General features: G+C 45.2%; 1 protein-coding gene across 2 annotated transcripts in view; it reads right to left on the reverse strand.

Annotated features, from left to right (window-relative positions):
- Window positions 1-1542: 1542 nt before the first annotated feature.
- DCUN1D1 (defective in cullin neddylation 1 domain containing 1) overlaps window positions 1543-22799 on the reverse strand; it is a 31334-nt gene continuing 10077 nt past the window's right edge. For both annotated transcript variants that reach the window (XM_063916338.1, XM_063916339.1), the window contains exons 3-7: window positions 14909-15077; window positions 13490-13620; window positions 11955-12037; window positions 3384-3480; window positions 1543-2965 (exon numbers count right to left, since the gene is read on the reverse strand). In XM_063916338.1, coding sequence (XP_063772408.1) covers window positions 2886-2965; window positions 3384-3480; window positions 11955-12037; window positions 13490-13620; window positions 14909-15077 — 560 coding nt within the window. In that variant the 3' untranslated portion in view covers window positions 1543-2885. The remainder of the gene's footprint in view (window positions 2966-3383; window positions 3481-11954; window positions 12038-13489; window positions 13621-14908; window positions 15078-22799) is intronic.

Raw genomic sequence — 22799 nt, forward strand, 5'->3', positions numbered from 1 at the left:
TTTAAATTCTGCAGGCAAGCATGCTGACATTCCGAGGCTTTGAAGAGCCACCATTTAGTAAATAAGCCCAATGAACTCTCTCGTCTGCCTCTCTGTGACTGGTGGAAGAGAGCTGCTCTTTTGCCCCCACTCACTGTACATCACAGCTGAGTAGGGCTGCTGTCATACTGACAAGCTGGTAAGGGGCTGAGGCCAGAAAATGTGCTCTGAGGCCTAGTCCAAAGGCAGACGCACATCTTTCTTGGCCATTCAAAGAATGATTACAGGTTTTCAGCGTGGAACTGGTTCAAACTTATTCTGATGTCAGCATATTAAAATAAACACAATTCCTTTGTGGCGTTCTTTACTAATTCAGTTTAATGATTAAAATATATTGTTCCTTCAGTTTTGCTGCTGCCTCCAACAAAGAGCAACGGTTTATGTAGACACGTCATCCCTGTAATGAACCTACACCAAAAGGCAGCTTCTAAAAGGTTACATAAGGCTCCATTCACAGCATATTATTTAAATCACTTTTGCCTCAGTTAATGCATAAATGCATTTCATTCTATAACTGTGGCTTTGTCTTTTAGAAAAGGATCTCAGTGATCTGTTGGTAGGGTATAAGGTCTCTAAGCCGACCACACTTATGTCGACAATGTCGTGGTCGACCACTATTGGTCGACAGTAACTAGGTCGACATGAGTTTTTCACAATCTTTTTATTTTTTGATACTTAACGATCCAAGTGGACTACGATTGGGAATAGTACCTTGCCCGAAGCATAGCGAGCCATGCAAGGGGACACGGGACACTAACTGGGGTTCCTGGTCACTGTACGGAGAAAACGACACCAAAAAAAGTAAAAAACAAAACCCTCACGTCGACCTTTTGACATGTCGACCTAGAATCCCTGTCAACCTAGTTACTGTCGACCTAGACACTGTCGACCCTCCATACCATACCCGTTGGTAGGTATATATGGCAAATATGCAAAGTTGGTGAAAATAAGTATTCGGGTGAAAAGAATGAGCTGCAGTAAAGTGAAAATAAATAACTGGAGCAAATTGTCTAAATCTCTAATTCTCTTTTCATACAACGGTCTCTAAAGGGAACAATACATGGTTTAATTGATGGAGATTTGATTATATGACAAAAGGGTAACAGTATTTCAGTTGTCAAGCAGAAAAACCTAACCCTCCCTGGAACTCTATAAGTGCAGTTAGCCTATGATTTTGGATTGTTATGTTGGTTAACAGGCAGCAGGTTTTTGTAATTCTCAGACAACACAGCCAGTGATTTCAGACCAATATGGTCTAAATCTGCCAAATCAGACTATGAACCACCATTTATGTGGTCTGATGAGCAATCTGAAAGGATTATACCGAGAATCACTGCACTGAATTTTAGACCGGACAGATTTACCAGTAAGTAGTAACTAATGGCACATTTATGACGTTTTTTCCCCAAGTATTACACATTCTGAATGTGTAATATCTGGAGGCAAAATAATTATGCTACAAGTTAGTTGGGAGGGGGAAAAAAGTCAACAAAACAAAAATCCTTAGATAAGTTAAATGTTATTTAGCATGTTATAAGAAAAACACAATTTTCAAAACTTTTTCTGATACCGCCAGGTCTAAAAAGGAAAAAAAACCCTCCACTGAACTCAGCAGCCAGGAGATCTGTTGCCTCATTACTTAAAACACATAAACAGACGAGTAATGCTCAGTGCTGTTCTATGGGGCCCTTCATTGGGTTATTCCCGTTTATCCTTGTACTGAGAGCAGCAGATGTACTTTATATGCACATGAGACACCAATGGGGGAATTCAAATGTTTGAAAAGTCAGTTGGGTGTCTATTTTTTCCTGTCTATTAAATAGGAAAAAACAGACACCCAACTGACTTTTCAAACAATTGAATGTCTCCCCAAGTATTTATTCTCTTTCAGCTTCTGCACAAAAGCGGTGCAGGTATGCTTTGATAAAAAGAGGAACCTACAAGGAGACACAGAGTGGCAGAGATGTGTCTTCTATGAGGACAAAAGAGAGATGACATTTAAAGACATTGATGACCTAGATTCCTACTTAATGACAAAAAGGGTCTAGAGTCAATATTAAAATGTAAAAAATAAATGTCAACTCTCATGTCCATATGTAGTAACGGCCCAGAAAATGGGATGTCACCAGCCATTACCAGAGGCTCAATATTACACAGACCTACTACAAGAAGTAGGTGCAGCTGTGTTCCTTTCAAAGAACACTTTCCGAAGACAACATTACATGATGTTAACATTTGAACAACAGAGGAAAATAAACCAGCAGGCGAGTTTTGATTGTTGAAGTCCTCTCCAAGTCTTCCAGCAAAACACTTCCTTTGGTACCTACAAACAGGTGAATACTACCTTTGTATTGCCTGTTGAGTTTAATGGTGTGATCCAAAGCAGACCACGAGGAACACCATCTTCATGTCCCTTTATAGGAGAACAGCAGCACATTATGTGATTGGGTGCTACCTGCATAGTCTCTGAAACTAGCAAACAGAAAAAGTTTCACCGAGGTTATGATGACGTTTGCAGATGAAGGCAGCATTGTGCTTTATGTAAATGTGAAAAAGACCCAGAATTCATCTTAAAAAAAAAAAAGTATGAAAGCAAACTAGGATATTCCACAGATATGTAATAAAATCCAAAATCTGGAAACATGAATTGCGCTCCAGGACTAGGAGAAAGGCCCAAACCACCAGAAGAATGAAATAGGTTATGGTCTTAAAGAGGTCTCCAAATGTCTGGTTTAAACCCTCTGGAATTGCTGCAAGGGTTTATTTTCAGTTCAGTCAGAAGACTGTGCAATTTTCTGTTGTGTTGATTTGTACAGACTATGTACATTCTAGAAGGTCCCTTAGTGCTACACTGTTGTACTTTTTGTCCCTGCAATTTGAGGACGTGCAAATTCCACAAAGTCATCAATGAGAACTGGCCATGCTCCTGAGAAAAGAAAAAATACATGCAATTAAGCAATTGCATCTCATAAAGGAATACACATAGTTAAAGATTTAAATACAAGCTGTGATTCGTTTAGAATTATATGATTTGGTGCAGCTCAAGCCCACAGGAAACAGAAGGTTATGTTGTCTTTTGGAAGATATAATCAATATTTTACCCTTCAAGAAACCTCTTCCAAGCAATAATTTAGGACTTTCCTTGCAGTCAACACTGGGCCTCTCACATAGGGGCATATTCAATTAAGCGCAAATTTTACTGCGTGGGGAAAGCTCAGTTTAACGTCTGGAGCTATTCAAGTACTTTTCCTTTTCCAGTGCAAAACCTATGGTAACATGCAGAAACCCCCCGACATTGGAACATTTTTTTACTAAATATGCACATTAGAGCAATTTCAACATACCTTCTTCATCGTAGTTAGACATGTCATCTGCTATCATTGTGCTGAAATCTAGTAAAAGGTTCCATGTGTCCTTAGGTATTGATCGTTTATGATGTTCCTAAATGGAAAATACACAAAATGTGTTATGAACTAGTGTTGGTATGTGACGCTCCATTTCAATGCATAAAGAGAGATATATGGCCTATCTGCACCCCAGGTCTGTACACAAATACAGACAGATCAGGCCTTTCAGCACTCACATTTTGAGACCACACAAGATAAAATATGTTGCCAATTAATTTTATGACTGTATTGTCTGCTAGAATTGTACATAGGTAGTCTCACATGTAGCAAAAATAGCCTCATAACCTCCCAGTTAAGAGAGATCTGAAAGTCGGCCTACAGATGTGTCCACTTACAGCTAGTATCCGTGAAAGATAAACAGCCCTTCTAGTCACTTGGTAGCATTGAGCATCTTTATGTGCGACGTTTTCCATAAAAATGCGTCTTATTCACAAAATAATGCAAAGATGCACAAGTTGCTTGTGCTGATTAAAATGATATGCAGCATGCCTATACTCTGTGTGACCATGGCTGTATCTGCATATGAAATGTTACTTTACAGTGTTTTACTAGAAAACACTAACGTACCATTTCATATACAGTCACAGCTGCAGACGCACAGAGAATATAGGCATAACGCATATGGGGGGATATTCAATTTGGTCCGAAGAGACATCGGGAGTAAAAACCCCCGATGTTTCTTCGGGTGCTGCGGTCGGGCTATTTAATTTGCTCGGCCGGTAACAAGTCCTCTTACACCCGAAAACACACAGGTTCAGTGAAACCTGTGTGTTTTCGGGTGAAACAGCCCCGTTTTCGGTTGAAAACGGGGCTGTTATCGGGCATTTTGCTTCGCCTGCCGGAGGCAGGTGAAGCAAAACCCCCTGATAAGCCGCGGCACGCGCCGTCTTATCTGGGCCAATTAAATAGCCCCCACCGGCCGATACTTATCACCCGGCACCCCGGGCCAAATTGAATATCCCCTATAATTTTAATCAGCAGAGTCTGCTTGTGCGTCCTATTCACATAGCGATGAGAATAATACGCATTTTCGGCAAAAAATAAAGAGACACCCGGTGTTGACAGAGTTGCACTGGACCTGTCAGCTCACTCACGCCAATCATTTCCAGCTGTGTGGCGCATTGAGGCAACTGTATGAGGACACATCTGTATTTGCGCAGAGGTAGCCAACCCAGTCCTCGAGACGTAACATTTTCCAGACCACCTAGCTGGTGCACAGGTCATTACTAACGGTCACATTTTCAAACATGTTTTGCATTCATTCCTAACGGACACATTCTACAGATCCCACAGGTGGCCTGGAAAAATAAGAATTTACTTACCGATAATTCTATTTCTCGTAGTCCGTAGTGGATGCTGGGAACTCCGTAAGGACCATGGGGAATAGCGGCTCCGCAGGAGACTGGGCACAAAAGTAAAGCTTTAGGACTACCTGGTGTGCACTGGCTCCTCCCCCCATGACCCTCCTCCAAGCCTCAGTTAGGATACTGTGCCCGGACGAGCGTACACAATAAGGAAGGATTTTGAATCCCGGGTAAGACTCATACCAGCCACACCAATCACACCGTATAACCTGTGATCTGAACCCAGTTAACAGCATGATAACAGAGGAGCCTCTGGAAAGATGGCTCACAACAATAATAACCCGATTTTTGTAACAATAACTATGTACAAGTATTGCAGACAATCCGCACTTGGGATGGGCGCCCAGCATCCACTACGGACTACGAGAAATAGAATTATCGGTAAGTAAATTCTTATTTTCTCTGACGTCCTAGTGGATGCTGGGAACTCCGTAAGGACCATGGGGATTATACCAAAGCTCCCAAACGGGCGGGAGAGTGCGGATGACTCTGCAGCACTGAATGAGAGAACTCCAGGTCCTCCTCAGCCAGGGTATCAAATTTGTAGAATTTAGCAAACGTGTTTGCCCCTGACCAAGTAGCTGCTCGGCAAAGTTGTAACGCCGAGACCCCTCGGGCAGCTGCCCAAGATGAGCCCACCTTCCTTGTGGAATGGGTTTTTACAGATTTTGGCTGTGGCAGGCCTGCCAGAGAATGTGCAAGCTGAATTGTACTACAAATCCAACGAGCAATAGTCTGCTTAGAAGCAGGAGCACCCAGCTTGTTGGGTGCATACAGGATAAACAGCGAGTCAGATTTCCTGACTCCAGCCGTCCTGGAAACATATATTTTCAAGGCCCTGACTACGTCCAACAACTTGGAGTCCTCCAAGTCACTAGTAGCCGCAGGTACCACAATAGGTTGGTTCAGATGAAACACTGAAACCACCTTAGGGAGAAAATGAGGACGAGTCCTCAATTCCGCCCTGTCTGAATGGAAGATCAGATAAGGGCTTTTACAGGATAAAGCCCGCCAATTCTGACACGCGCCTGGCCGAGGCCAGGGCCAACAACATGACCACTTTCCATGTGAGATATTTTAACTCCACAGATTCAAGTGGTTCAAACCAATGTGACTTTAGGAACCCCAAAACTACATTGAGATCCCAAGGTGCCACTGGAGGCACAAAAGGAGGCTGTATATGCAGTACCCCTTTTACAAACGTCTGAACTTCAGGTAGTGAAGCTAGTTCTTTCTGGAAGAAAATTGACAGGGCCGAAATTTGAACCTTAATGGACCCCAATTTTAGGCCCATAGACACTCCTAAGATTTCCAAGAACAACCAAATCAGGACACCTGTCCCTATCGGATATTCAACCGGCGCTAATTTAAAAAAGGAATTAATTAATTGTGTAACAACAGCAGCTGAGTACGGCAACTAGCTAGGTTGCCGACTTTATAGGACAGAAAAAGAGTTTGTGTACTCAGCGCTAGTTGTGTACTGTAAAAATTTTTTATTGTTTAAACCTGAAATATAAATAAAAATACAACTAAAGTGTGCGGTCTGTCATATCGAATGATTGACTCAGTAAACTGTATGAATAAATATCAATAAGTACTTTATCAAATGATTGTTAAAAATAACATTACAAACGACACAAGCAGCATTTACTTAATAACAATTACTCAGTTATTTTACCGATAAATATGGCAAACAATATAATGAGGTTTCTTAGTTATAATACTGTATAAAATACAATTGCACTGGCGTCCCAGTGTTTAGTAAAAATCTGTCCTGAGGAAGTCTCCGGTTACCAAGGAGACGAAACGCGTTGACGCCCACTTTTCACACTCCAGCTGTTCGGTATTACCCGTTGTCTGATCCGGCTAACGGCTTTCCATACTACAATACTCTACGATCTGCCAGACGCCAGGCGCTGCAGCCGGCGGCTTTTCACCAGGAGCACAGACATCGATCTTCGTGCTGTGCCGCTGATGTCCGGTACTCTGCTTACCTGCACCGATTGAATGCTGCTGATCCCCGCAGTGCTGTGCCGCTGATGTCCGGTAATCTGCCTACCTGCACCGATTGAATGCTGCTGATCCCCGCAGTGCTGTGCCGCTAATGTCCGGTAATCTGCTTACCTGCACCGATTGAATGCTGCTGATCCCCGCAGTGCTGTGCCGCTAATGTCCGGTAATTTGCTTACCCGCACTGATTGAATGCTGCTGACCTCCGCAGAGGGGTCTAAATATCCGTGACAAGTAAGCGAGTCTGTGAAGTTATATCTTAAGAACATCAAAAAGCCTCCAATTATCTGGAGTGCAGCCGTGCCCAACAAAAGGAATCAGCACACGGGTAATTATATGTTCCTACATATCTGAAGTCCACCTCCAATAAGACTGTTATAAATTCTTGCGGGACTATTTTTACTAAACACTGGGACGCCAGTGCAATTGTATTTTATACAGTATTATAACTAAGAAACCTCATTATATTGTTTGCCATATTTATCGGTAAAATAACTGAGTAATTGTTATTAAGTAAATGCTGCTTGTGTCGTTTGTAATGTTATTTTTAACAATCATCTGATAAAGTACTTATTGATATTTATTCATACAGTTTACTGAGTCAATCATTCGATATGACAGACCGCACACTTTAGTTGTATTTTTATTTATATTTCAGGTTTAAACAATAAAAAATTTTTACAGTACACAACTAGCGCTGAGTACACAAACTCTTTTTCTGTCCCATAGACACTCCTGTTTACAGGAAATGCAGGAATCGACCTAGTTGAAATTCCTCCATCGGGGCCTTACTGGCCTCGCACCACGCAACATATTTTCGCCAAATGCGGTGATAATGCTTTGCGGTTACATCCTTCCTGGCTTGATCAGGGTAGGGATGACTTCATCCGGAATGCCTTTTTCCTTCAGGATCCGGCGTTCAACCGCCCTGCCGTCAAACGCAGCCGCGGTAAGTCTTGGAATAGACAGGGTCCTTGCTGGAGCAGGTCCCTTCTTAGAGGTAGAGGCCACGGGTCCTCCGTGAGCATCTCTTGAAGTTCCGGGTACCAAGTCCTTCTTGGCCAATCCGGAGCCACGAGTATAGTTCTTACTCCCCTCCGTCTAATAATTCTCAGTACTTTTGGTATGAGAGGAAGAGGAGGGAACACATACACTGACTGGTACACCCACGGTGTTACCAGAGCGTCCACAGCTATTGCCTGAGGGTCCCTTGACCTGGCGCAATACCTGTCCAATTTTTTGTTTAGGCGGGACGCCATCATGTCCACCTTTGGTTTTTCCCAATGCTTTACAATCATGTGGAAGACTTCTGGGTGAAGTCCCCACTCTCCCGGGTGGAGGTCGTGCCTGCTGAGGAAGTCTGCTTCCCAGTTGTCCACTCCCGGAATGAACACTGCTGACAATGCTATCACATGATTTTCCGCCCAGCGAAAAATCCTTGCAGCTTCTGCCATTGCCCTCCTGCTTCTTGTGCCGCCCTGTCTGTTTACGTGGGCGACTGCCGTGATGTTGTCCGACTGGATCAGCACCGGCTGACCTTGAAGCAGAGGTCTTGCTTGGCTTAGGGCATCGTAAATGGCCCTTAGCTCCAAAATATTTATGTGAAGTGATGAAGTGATGTCTCCAGGCTTGACCACAAGCCCTGGAAATTTCTTCCCTGTGTGACTGCTCCCCAGCCTCGCAGGCTGGCATCCGTGGTCACCAGGACCCCGTCCTGAATGCCGAATCTGCGGCCCTCTAGAAGATGAGCACTCTGCAACCACCACAGGAGAGACACCCTTGTCTTTGGTGACAGGGTTATCCGCTGATGCATCTGAAGATGCGATCCGGACCATTTGTCCAGCAGGTCCCACTGGAAAGTTCTTGCGTGGAATCTGCCGAATGGAATTGCTTCGTAGGAAGCCACCATTTTTCCCAGGACCCTTGTGCACTGATGCACTGACACTTGGCCTGGTTTTAGGAGGTTTCTGACTAGTTCGGATAACTCCCTGGCTTTCTCCTCCGGGAGAAAACACCTTTTTCTGGACTGTGTCCAGGATCATCCCTAGGAATAGAAGGCGTGTCGTCGGGATCAGCTGCGATTTTGGAATATTGAGAATCCAACCGTGCTGCCGCAGCACTATCTGAGATAGTGCTACCCCGACTTCCAACTGTTCCCTGGATCTTGCCCTTATCAGGAGATCGTCCAAGTAAGGGATAACTAAAACTCCCTTCTTTCGAAGGAGTATCATCATTTCGGCCATTACCTTGGTAAAGACCCGGGGTGCCGTGGACAATCCAAACGGCAGCGTCTGAAACTGATAGTGACAGTTCTGTACCACAAACCTGAGGTACCCTTGGAGAAGGGTAAATTGGGACATGTAGGTAAGCATCTTTGATGTCCAGAGAGACCATATAGTCCCCTTCTTCCAGGTTTGCAATCACTGCTCTGAGTGACTCCATCTTGAATTTGAACCTTTGTATGTAAGTGTTCAAGGATTTTAGATTTAAAATTGGTCTCACCGAGCCGTCCGGCTTCGGTACCACAAATAGTGTGGAATAGTACCCCTTTCCCTGTTGCAGGAGGGGTACACCTGCTGGGAATACAGCCTGTGAATGGCTTGCAATACTGCCTCCCTGTCTGAGGGAGACGTCGGTAAAGCAGACTTTATGAAACGGCGAGGGGGAGACGTCTCGAATTTCTTGAGACGGGCCCCCACTGTGCCTGAGTCCGCTTGTAAAGCCCCAGCGTCATGCTGAGGACTTTGCGGAGGCGGGAGAGGGCTTTTGTTCCTGGGAACTGGCTGTTTGCTGCAGCCTTTTTCCTCTCCCTCTGCCACGGGGCAGAAATGAGGCGCCTTTTGCCCGCTTGCCCTTATGGGGCCGAAAGGACTGCGCCTGATAATACGGCGTCTTCTTAGGTTGAGAAGCTACCTGGGGTAAAAATGTGGATTTTCCAGCAGTTGCCGTGGCTACCAGGTCTGATAGACCTACCCCAAATAACTCCTCCCCCTTATAAGGCAATACTTCCATGTGCCTTTTAGAATCCGCATCACCTGACCACTGCCGCGTCCATAAACCTCTTCTTGCAGAAATGGACAGCGCGCTAACTCTTGATGCCAGTCGGCAAATATCCCTCTGTGCATCACGCATATATAAAAATGCATCTTTCAAATGCTCTATAGTCAGTAATATACTGTCCCTATCCAGGGTATCAATATTTTCAGTCAGGGAATCCGACCACGCCACGCCCGCACCGCACATCCAGGCTGAGGCGATTGCTGGTCGCAGTATAACACCCGTGTGAGTGTTACATTTTAGGATATTCTCCTGCTTTCTATCGGCAGGTTCCTTTAGGGCGGCCGTATCAGGAGAGGGTAGTGCTACCTGTTTAGACAAGCGTGTGAGCGCTTTATCCACCCTAGGGGGTGTTTCCCAACGTGCCCTATCCTCTGGCGGGAAAGGGTACGATGCCAATAACCTTTTAGGAATTATCAGTTTTTTATCGGGGGAAACCCACGCCTCATCACACACTTCATTTAATTCCTCGGATACAGGAAAAACTACAGGCAGTTTTTTCTCACCAAACATAATACCCTTTTTAGTGGTACTTGTATTATCAGAGATATGCAATACATTTTTCATTGCTTCAATCATGTAACGTGTGGCCCTAGTGGAAGTCACGTTTGTCTCCTCATCATCGACACTGGAGTCAGTATCCGTGTCTGTGTCTGCCATTTGAGGTAACGGGCGTTTTAAAGCCCCTGATGGCGTTTGAGACCCCTGGACAGGCACAAGCTGAGTAGCCGGCTGTCTCATGTCGTCAACTGTCTGTCGTAAAGAGCTGACACTGTCACGCAATTCCTTCCATAAGCTCATCCACTCAGGTGTCGACTCCCTAGGGGGTGACAACTGTATAATAGGCAATTGCTCCGCCTCCATCTCATTTTCCTCCTCAAACATGTCGACACAATCGTACCGACACACCGCACACACACAGGGAATGCTCTGATAGAGGACAGGACCCCACTAGCCCTTTGGGGAGACAGAGGGAGAGTATGCCAGCACACACCAGAGCGCTATATATAGACAGGAATACCACTATAAAATGTGCTTTTCCCTTTATAGCTGCTGTTAGTATTAAAACTGCGCCAAATTAGTGCCCCCCTCTCTTTTTTACCCTTTTCTGTAGTGCAGGACTGCAGGGGAGAGTCAGTGAGACGTCCTTCCAGCGGAGCTGTGATGGAAAATGGCGCCCGTGTGCTGAGGAGATAGGCTCCGCCCCCTTCTCGGCGGCCTTTTCTCCCGCTTTTTGGTGAGTTCTGGCAGGGGTTAAAATACATCCATATAGCCCTGGGGGTTATATGTGGTGTATTTATGCCAGCCAAGGTGTTTACATTGCTGCTCAGGGCGCCCCCCCCTAGCGCCCTGCACCCTCAGTGACCGAAGTGTGAAGTGTGCCTGAGTAACAATGGCGCACAGCTGCAGTGCTGTGCGCTACCTTGTTGAAGACTGATGTCTTCTGCCGCCGATTTTTCCGGACCTCTTCTTGCTTCTGGCTCTGTAAGGGGGCCGGCGGCGCGGCTCTGGGACCGAGCTCCGAGGCTGGGCCTGTGTTCGGTCCCTCTGGTGCTAATGGTGTCCAGTAGCCTAAGAAGCCCAAGCTACCACCACTTAGGTAGGTTCGCTTCTTCTCCCCTTAGTCCCTCGGTGCAGTGAGCCTGTTGCCAGCAGGTCTCACTGAAAATAAAAAACCTAAAACTAAACTTTCACTAAGAAGCTCAGGAGAGCCCCTAGTGCGCACCCTTCTCGGCCGGGCACAAAAATCTAACTGAGGCTTGGAGGAGGGTCATGGGGGGAGGAGCCAGTGCACACCAGGTAGTCCTAAAGCTTTACTTTTGTGCCCAGTCTCCTGCGGAGCCGCTATTCCCCATGGTCCTTACGGAGTTCCCAGCATCCACTAGGACGTCAGAGAAACATGAACTGTTGGTAGCTCTCGAAGACCAGAGTTGGCTACCCTTGATAGCATCATGAGCAATGTGCAATATGATGCACACACACACAATCTAGCTGCTCCTCCCCCTTGTAATATGCCACAAACCTATTTTTCTCTAGCCCAATAATAAATGAACAACGTAATCCAAAATAAACTTACCAATAAAAACTTGTTCCATAAGTCTAGGAATTTAAATCGTCCATTAAGTACTAAATTCCAATAAGCAATGGCCATTTCTAAGTCTGAAAGGTGACACATTTGACAAAGTTACTTTGATTAAATTTACAATAATAACTTTATATAATATATACATACACAACACAATAAGCATGATGCCTAAGAGCCTTTGCAGGCAGCTTGTGTTCATCAGAGGCTGTCAGGTCTATTCGCCTCTCAAAACACGGATCAGAACTTGGCCAGATCACATTGTATATGTGCACCTTAACTGTGATACCTCTCTCACTCACCTCACGTAGGTTGCAAGTACCTGTGTATATCTGTTCACTCTGGAAATCATGAGTTACTCAAAAACAAAATAAAGTATAGTAATCATAAAAGATCAAAAAAACAAGAAAGAAGTAATAAAATAAAAACTGCTGGTGTTTGGTAATTACGTCATACACAGAGACACAGTCACCAATGTGCCCCTCAGCAGTGACTCAGAGGAGTGCTACCAACAACACTTTATGGAGAAGGGGAAGGACAATGGTTCCCCATTGAGTTTGTGATAAAGCAAAAATGAACCGCAAGGTATGTCTACTTGAACCTTGAAAACAGGCCTTTTCCTATGAAATCCCTAAACAGCATATAACTACTAAACAAGGCTTATGATAACACTATGCTAAACCATGCCACTATCACTTACTCCAGTAAAGGATACTTTACAAAAATACTAAAATAAAACATATTTTATAAGACAAAAGAAAATCAATATAGAAATGATACAAAGGTTGCCCTTTAGGGGCCAATGCCTAGGTGAACGCATGCTTATTTTCTGAGCATATAATGCATGTATTCGCACCACGTATGCAAGTTAAGGTGGTGTGGAGTCAAAACCATTTCAGTCTTAACTGTATGTAACTGGGCTGGAACCGCACATGTGCAAATGCATTGCGGCAATGATGATGGGGACCTATCAGTATGTCCTTGCTCTCAACTTATCTAGGCCCGCCATATACCGTAGAGAAATACACTTCCCTTCTACAGGCACATATCTGTAAACACAGGCCAATCATCTAGTCTTCCTTTGTAATATTATAAGGTTGTAACTTCATGCGTTTTTAGAAATATTAAACTGCTGATGTAGGTTCTTTCACAAAGTTCTAAATGAAGACTTTCTCTGGATTAATAACCTAACCCACACCACAACAAAATTCTGCGTGAGTGATTTATTTTTTCATTTAAAATTTGATTTGCAGTCATGACAATCCATATTTTATCATCATATTGCATGGCTTAGTACTGAAGGCATGTTAGCAGATTTACAGATATAACATATCCATTTCTTAAAGAATCTAGAGGATGTTGTCCTACATTAATCCTAAAATACAGGCATGCACTGCATATCATATTAAAGATTTCTCCATCCGAACCACTTGTTTTGTTCTGTCTATGTGTGGGTACTTGGTGTAGAATATGTCATTTACTGCAATAGATGGCAGGCACTGTTTCAGTTTACAACAATCTGAACATACCTAGACCTTTCTGCCCTGGATTTTTTGCAAAGCTGAATGTAAACTGATAAAAGTCCTTAAACCTCCCCGGCTCTTTTAATTCCTGTTCCATTTTCGGGAGCTGTGCTTTTAATTTGTCTATGCTGTCACACCTGTATGATAAAAACAAAATTAAAACAAGAAAAATGTAAATATCCTGAAAAGCACATGATTCACAATCCCTACACTGCACCAGCAGAAAACGCCTTGCAACTGAGAATACTGTGGCTATCACATATGGCGCTAACCAACATTTTATGAAGTTCAACTTGGAGGAGGATTCAACGGCAGGAATCTCTGATACTGTGATTCGGGAGTAGGATTTATACTAGACGCTACACTTGTGCCAGAAAAACTGAGACAGCCACTTGTATTCCCAGTACATGCCACCACAACTCGCATGAAATGGTATTTTCTGCAACTGAAGTAGTATATATAGGAAGATAACTCTGCAATTCGTGTCATGATGGCACTGTACCACTATTTAAGAGACTATAAATAAGGCTTACGGGAGTGGGCTCTTTAAGCACGACAATGTGCCACCACACAGGCTCGTATCTAGCAGATTATGGGGGTTATCCAGGTTTGTTCGCAAACCAAAAATGCACACTAATGGGCAAAACCATGTTGCACTGCAGGTGGGGCAGATGTAACGTGTGCAGAGAGATTGAGATTAGGGTGGGCAATATTGTTTCTGTGCATGGTAAATGCTGGCTGCTTTATTTTTACACTGCAACTTAGATTTCAGTTTGAACACATCAAACCCAAATCTAAATCTCTCTGCACATGTTACATCTGCACCACCTGCAGTGCAAACATGGTTCTGCCCATTAGGGTGCTTTTTTGGTTTGCCAACAAACCTGAATAAGTACCTATGGCTGGAGCAGCAGCATCTGAATTTGGCATCATGACTTAGCCCCCTCCTTAGCTAAATTTAAACCCAATAGAATGCATGTGGGGTTCAGTTCAATGTGCCATTAATGTCAGGATGCCACCAAAAGTGAAAACCAAGGAATTGTGGACTATTATTCAGGAGGCCTGGTGTACAATATCTGCATGGTATTTCAGAGAACTTGTACAGCCTGTGCCCCACTGCACTGTTGCTGTAATACGATTGAAAGGGGGACCTATGTGTTACTAGACAGGGGTAGCACCAGTGCGGAGTATACCGTGAGCACACAAATACATATATATATGTTTAAATACAAGCTCATTAGTTATTCCCAGTTCAATATTTAGCTCTGTACACAGGTTTACACATATGTTCAAAAGAGCCGATACTTCCTCTCTAAGTGTTGGGACAACGATGATAAATCTATATTTAGCACACACATTGGTAAACCCAACAAGATAAAGACAGCTATTTTTAATCATAGGTTAACCATTTACCAATTCACCTACCCTAATTCTATCATACCATCCATGAATTCTTGCTTTGAAAACTCGCACTGTGTGGCTGCTCTGAATTTCCATGCGATAATTAGTACACTGACGCTGGCAGGATCGAGTGCCAAGTCATCACAAAACTGCTGGATGCCATCTATTCCAATTTTATTTTCATCCTGAGGGTCTACACAGCAAAAAGGGAAAACAGATCAATGGGGAATGAGAATACCATATCATCCATAATAATCATTTTATTTACACAGTACTTTTCATTCCACATGGCTTAAGTTGCTTTTCTATTAGCCAACTTCCCCAAGTGTTACATATAGAAGAATTATTCCATTTAGTACATTCTTTTAAACAACACCTTCCAGAAGCAGCAACTGTTAAACAAACAGGCTCTATTACCTGCACCAAAATGCTTATTACAATAGGTTTGCATGATACGTTTGTAGCTTTTTTTCCCTACGTTTTTATATGACAGAAGAGTGGGGCACCGGAGGGTATAGACAATGTAAAGAGTTATTATAGTATAACCATTATTCCAAACTCCAATATCTTCAGCAGCGCTGTACAAAGTATTACATACAGTGCAATATAATAACATGACTTTACTTTTACCCAAGCACGAAACACCAGCCATGAAAATCCTGCAGAAAGAGCTTCCATTAAAGGGCTTCCAGTAATTCAAAACTGAACTGAACAAAGCAAAGTGTAGACATTGCTTTATTTAAGAGATATTAATAGGGAAAATATTCTATGTAACGTTTTTAGAAACAAAATAACTAACCTGCCTGTTAGGTGGATTCCTGAGCTGGGCAATCTTTAAATAGAACAGCTTGCTCTGTATATTCCTGCAGTACAGTGCTTTTCACAAGAGAAGTACTGGAATGTGAGTGACAGCCTGACAGTTGTGAAGACAATAGTGAATCCTCAGAGTGATGGTCAGCATATTTGGATGAGTAATAAAAGAGATGAGAAAAACAAGTGCAGGATCATATGATCACTGTATGAATCCTCCTAAAATGACTCTCTGAAGAATGGATATCAAAAGCTGTAATCCACATGAATTCAAAGAATATCAATGAAGGCATGATAGAAGTCTGCTAAGAGATTAAGGTGTATATTCAATTAGGGTCGGATCCATTCAGACATGCATTTGTTGGAATGGATCCGACAACCCCTATTCAATCTCATTTCAATTTGACTTTTAAAAAGTCGAATTGAGATGAGGGACCCAGAGGAGAGGAGGGGGGTAGCCGCGGGGAGACCAACGGGGACAGCCGCGGGCAGACAGAGGAGAGCAGCGTTACAGTAGCACTGCAGAAGGACGTCTCTCAGCCGCCAGTCCTCACGGCAGTGTCCACCCGGCTCCAGCAAGCGTGACCTCACTTTCTGGAGCCGGGTGGACACTGCCGTGAACGGCGCGGCTGTGAGACATTCTGCTGCAGCGCTGTGCTGTAGCGCTTCTCCCCCCTTTTTGACAGACGGCAGTTTTCAACAGTAATTGGATATACACCTAAAGAGGTCTACTTATATCCTTCATTGTAAAAAAAGACCTACTCAAGTATGTGATAGGGATCGCAATCCCAATGTGCTACCAGCTTCATAGGGCAGAGTACAAACATTTGGGTGAGTTGATGTGCCATTTTAGCGGTAGATCACCCCTCTCACAGCTAACTGAATCGACCCTGAATGTATTAATACATATCTTTAGTATCAAATGCTATGTATGGACGGGCATATCGACCATTCACTCAGATGCAAGCATGTTAATATTCTAAAAGGGCATATGACCAAATTTCAGTGAAAAGCAAAATCAAGACAGCAATCAAAACTTGTACAATTATAAAGTCACGATGATTGCTCAAATATATTGATCTGTATATATATATATATATATATATATATATATATATATAAATAAAACTGAAAAAATAATTCCAGTTTTGATTGAAATGTACACATTGTAATGTACAATGAAATTAAAGCTTAGAAACAATAAATAACTGGAGATAGTAAAAAATCCTAGAATCATTTTATTTAACAAAATAATTTGTCAAACTAGCCGCCTTTTGCAGATATAACCACTGAACCCAGTCATGACTTTCCTTCTACACTGGAAGTCAAAGATAGTTCAGCATAGACCAGAGGGTATTACATGGTGCTACAAATTGGTGCAGGGTGTCAGTCACTGTGCACGTCACCAACTGGAGCTGCAGCAAAAGAGCCCCAGACCATCACGCTTCCTCCTCTATATCCAACACTTGGTGTCACAGGGATCTACTTACTAAGTGTTTTGCCCTTTAACATTTCTGGGAATTTACAAGCCGTTAATAAGTAAATAAACCTCATACACACACAGAAGGGCTATCCTTTCGCCTACTTGACATCGTACAAAAACCCTGAGAACCAAACATTTTACCATTTTATTCAGAGGCCCATAAGACCTTCCCTATTCAGTAGCCCTCTGCAGTGTTTCATGGACCATGCAAGCCTCTTTTTCATTGCTGTAGAACAAGTTATTAACCCATTACTTGTTCCCTGAAGAAGGCCTTTTTTTTGTAACTCTCAAATTTACATTCTTTTTTGGCAGCTTACTGCTTACGTTGTACTATTTCAGGTTATTCACTGGACTTGAATTGCTTAAACATTAATGACAACTGGAAAAAATGGGGGTGTACTAAAACTTTTGACTGGCAATGTAAATCTGTTAAGAGAGACAGATATTCCAAGTGAAATTTCCATTATTAGTTTGTGGTGAATTGGTGTTACCATTATAACACATACTGTACTAGGTGATTCATCGCGCCCTACGGGCGCTCTTCACACCGTCGTAAGGGGCTACGCCCCCTTAACCCTTGCACGCCCTTGTGGCATGCAATATTTGTATTATATGGAGTATTACCTCCAATCATAATTGTGTGAGTGGTTAAATATTGCATGGACAAAGGGCATGCGATGGTTAAGGGGTCGTAGCCCTTTGCAATGGCGTGAACAGCACATGCAGAGCCTAATGAATCACCTAGTAAGTGCTGTGGTTGGGGGAGTGGTGGGTGCGGGGGAGACGCAGATGGGGAGGGGCGGTTGTGGTGGTGGCGCGGGTGGGGAGAAGCGGGTGTGTGGGTGCCGCGGGTAGGGGAGGGGGTCCGGAGCTACCACGGGTGGGAGAGGAGTGGTTGCGGGGGTGTCGTGGGAGGGGCGGGTGCGGTGGTGCCGTGGGTGGGGAAGGGGCGGGTGGGATGCAGGTGGGGGAGGGGTCCGGAGCCACCGCGAGTGGTGAAGGGGGGGGGGGGGGGAGGTGCCGCGTATGGGACCCGGAGGTACTGCGAGTGGGGGAGGGGCGGGTAATGCTTCTTCTGCTTCTCCTTCTCTCCAGCTGTCCTCCCTTTGGCAGTGGCTCTCCCGGGGACTCGCACATCAGCCAGTCACTATTGTTAGCGCCGGTGTCCCAATGCGCCGTACTACAAGGAAGAAGATGCACTCAATAAACTACAGCTCCCAGCAGCTCTTAGCTGACGGAATGCTTTGGCGCTAAGAGCTGCTGGGAGCTCTAGTGTATTTAGTGCTTCTACTTCCCTGTAATGCGGCGCGTTGGGACACCGGTGCTAACAACAGTGACTGGCTGGCAGAACTGACTGACTCGCTGAATCAATGTAAAAGGTGAGAGTGCTGTGCAGTGTCAGTGACACGGCACACCCACTGCACAGCACTGTCACCTTTTACATTGATTCAGCGTCCAGACATTACCCATTCCGGATAGTCGGATCCGGAATGGATCCGACAACCCCTATTCAATCCCAGCGGGGACAGCCGCGGACAGACGGAGGAGAGCAGCACTGCAGAAAGATGTCTCACAGCTGCCAGACCTCACTTGCTGGAGCCGGGTGGACGCTGCCGTGAGCGGCACGGCTGTGAGACATCCTGCTGCTGCGCTGTAGCGCTGATCTCCAGTCTGCCCGCAGTCTCCCCCATCTCCCCGCGGCTCTCCCCTCTCGCCTCCTCTAAGGTCCCTCATCTCAGTCCGACATTTTTTATATGTTGGACTGAGATGGTCGTAAACGGGGGCCAAATCCTGTCGAATCTGGCCGTTTCCCTCAAAAGTACGTGAATCGGCAGCTATACCGCCGATTCACGTACTATCCGACAAGTCGAATTCCCCGACTTGTCGAATAAAAATAGCAGGGAATGAATTGGTCGAATCACGATTCGACCTTAAAAAGTCGAAAACTGCTGTCTTTTCGACAGTTGGCAGCTTTCGACCCTAATTGAATATACCCCAAAGAGTGTTATTTTGGAAGATTGGGTAACAGAAGGCGCAATGGTGAATCAACATTACTACAAAAATGTTCTAGCAACTTTGCTGTAAAAAATCTGAAAAAACAGGCCTCAGTTGTGGAGAAATGGTTACATACTCCATCAGGACAACGCACCAGTCCACACAGCACTCTCTGTGAAGCATTTTTTGTCCTAGAAACAGATTGCAGTTCTAGAACACCTTACATACATACCAAACCTAGCACTGTGTGACTTCTTTCTATTCCCTAAAGTCAAATCTGTACTCAAGAGAACCAGTTTTACATCAGTAAATGATGTAAAGAAGGAAAAGCCAAAGCTGTTGAGACAGCGGACAGATAATGAGCTTCAACATGGTAGCGCAGACATTTTTCATATTTCTATTTATCACTTCATTCTTATTTTCCACTGGTCAAAGCCAATGAAAAATAAGAATGAAGTGGCATAATAGGATTTTAAATACCACCAGTAAATCCTTTTCTCGTAGTCCATAAGGGATATTGGGGACACATTAGTACGATGGGTGTAGACGGGGTCCAAAGGAGCCAGTGCACTTTAAATTTCTTCCACTGTGTGCTGGCTCCTCCCCTCTATGCCCCCTCCCACAGGCAGTTATAGGTAAAACAGTGCCCGAAGGAGAATGGACATACTTGAGAGAAGGAACATAACAAAGAGAAGTGTGGTGAGATTTATACACCAGCACACCATAACATAACTCGGCCAGCAACATCTGGCATCATAAACAGCAATGGCTGAACAGGTAACACCTAACAGAGACCTGCAGAAAGTCACCGCTCAGAGGCGGACGCCCAACATCCCTTATGGACTACGAGAAAAGGATTTACCGGTAGGTATTTAAAATCCTATTTTCTCTAGCATCCATAAGGGATATTGGGAACACATTAGTACGATGGGGATGTCCCAAAGCTTCCAGAACGGGCGGGAACGTGCAGAGACTGCTGCAGCACCGCCTGCCCAAACTGGGTATCCTCTTTGGCCAGGGTATTAAACTTGTAGAACTTCGCAAAGGTGTTCTTACCCGACCAGGTAGCGGCTCGGCATAGTTGCAAGGCCGAGACTCCAAGGGCAGCCGCCCAGGAGGAGCCCACCGATCTAGTAGAGTGGGCCTTTAGAGACTTAGGAACAGGTAAGGCTGCCGACACATAGGCCTGTTGGATAGTAAGTCAAATCCAACGAGCAATGGACTGCTTTGAAGCAGGGCAACCCTTCTTCTGCGCATCATAGAGCACGAACAAGGAATCAGTCTTTCTGATCCGAGCTGTACGTTTGACATAGATCTTCATGGTACGCACAGCATCCAATGCCTCCGGTGGAGCAGACGTGTCAGAACAGGACAGAACCACAATAGGTTGATGCAGATGAAATGCGGAAACAACCTTCGGCAGGAACCGCTGTCTAGTCCGGGGCTCCGCTCTGTCCTCGTAAAAGACCAAATATGGACTTTTATACAATAAGGCCCCCAATTCTGAGACACGTCTAGCAGAAACCAGGGCCAGTACCATCACCGTCTTCAACGTGAGGTACTTGTCCTTTACCGTCATCAGAGGTTCAAACCAGGAGGACTGTAGAAATCGTAATACCACATCCAAATTCCAAGGAGCCGTAGGCGGCACAAACGGAGGTTGGATGTGAAGCACCCCTTGCAAGAAGGTCTGAACTTCAGGCAGTATAGCCAACTTCTTTTGGAAGAAGATTGAAAGAGCAGAAATTTTAACCTTAATGGATCCCAGACGTAAGCCTTGATCCATTCAGCCTGCAGGAAATGAAGGAATCTTCCCAGGTGAAAATCGGCAGATGGATAGTGTTCACTCTAGGCTGTTTTAGCAGGGCGCTGTGCCCTGCCCATTATTTAGCAGGCAAAACCCGCCCCTGCCTCTTTTGCGGCGCCCTGCTAGAACAGCCGCCAGCTTCCTGCCCTCCCAGCGTGTAAAGATGCCGTGCGCATGCGCGCGGCATCCATTCACGCATTGGGAGAGAGCTGGAGGAAGCCCAGCACCGACAGAGGTGCTGGGCACGCCCCCAAAAGTGACATCGCCGGCCACAGACGCTCTCTATAGTAGCGTCTGTGGGCCGCACCGCCCACTAAAATGACGTAGGCGTGACCACGCCCCCTAATTTGCGTGGTCACGCCCCGTTTCGGCCGTGTGCGCGCACATATGCCCCCGGAGTCCGGCGCCATGCCCCTTTTCACTGCTAAAGTGAACACTAGATGGATATGTGCGTTCCTCGCACCAGGAGACGTGTCTCCGCCAGATATTAGGATAGTGTTTTGACGTCACAGGTTTTCTGGCTTGCACCATAGTGGCAGTGACCTTTTTGGAAAGTCCCTTGTGAGCTAGGACGTTCCTTACATCCATGTCGTCAAACGAAGCCGTCGTAAGTCCGGGTATACGAACGGTCCTTGTTGAAGAAGATCTCTTCTGAGTGGTAGAGGCCAAGGGTCATCGACGGATGTGTCCAGAAGATCCGCGTACCACGCTCTCCGGGGCAAGCAGAAGTGCTTGTACTCCTTGATGCCGGATCATCTTGAGCACCTTTGGGATCAACGGAATCGGAGGAAATATGTAGACCAGCCAAGGAGATGCAAGGCCAAGGAGATGTAAGTGCCTTCAATGCGCACGCCTGAGGGTCTCTGGTTCGCGAGCAATAGGAGCAAAGTTTCTTGTTGAGGCGAGATGCCATCATGTCGATCTGGGGCAACCCCACCGGTCGATGATCTGTTGAAACACTTGAGGATGTAGGCCCTGGGTGGAGACCGTGGCGACTCAGGAAGTCCGCTTCCCAATTGTCTACTCCTGGAATGAAGATTACGGACAGTGCTAGTGCATTTCTTTCCACCCAGAGGAGTATTCTTGATACTCCTCGCATGCAGGCCCTGCTTTTTGTCCCTCCTTGTCGACTGATGTACGCCACAGCCGTGGCGTTGTCCAACTGTACCTGGATTGCTTGATCCCGATGCAGAAGGGAGGCCTGAATCAGTGCATTGTAGATAGCCCGAAGTTCCAGGATGTTGATCGGAAGTAGGGCCACTTGGGCAGACCACCCTGCACTGGAACTGCACCCCTTGGGTGACAGCCCCCCATCCTCTCAGACTCGCATCCGTTGTGAAGAGAATCCAATCCTGAATTCCGAAGCGTCGACCTTCCTGGAGATTGGAAGACTGCAGCCACCACAGGAGTGAAATCCTGGCCCGGGGTGACAGTTGAATCATCCGGTGCATCTGAAGATGGGAACGGACCACTTGTTCAGGATGTCCAGTTGAAAAGGTCTGGCATGGAACCGTCCATACTGGATGGCCTCAAACAAGGCTACCATTTTTTCCGAACAATCTTATGCAAAGATGAATGGAGACTCGAGACGGTCGGAGAACCATGCAAACCATTTCCTGGAGGAACACTTTCTGCACTACAGTTTCCAGTAGCATACCCAGAAACAGGAGCCGCTGAGATGGCTCCAGGTGAGACTTCTGTAATTTGTGGATCCACACGTGGTGTGACAGAAGGTGTATAGTGCGATCTATATGGAGCAGTAGGAGCTCCCTGGAACTCGCTTTTTATCAGGAGATCGTCCAGGTAATGGACCATGTTGA

This window comes from Pseudophryne corroboree, chromosome 4 (genome assembly GCF_028390025.1).
Source record: "Pseudophryne corroboree isolate aPseCor3 chromosome 4, aPseCor3.hap2, whole genome shotgun sequence".
In the NCBI taxonomy this organism is placed as follows: Eukaryota; Metazoa; Chordata; class Amphibia; order Anura; family Myobatrachidae; genus Pseudophryne; species Pseudophryne corroboree.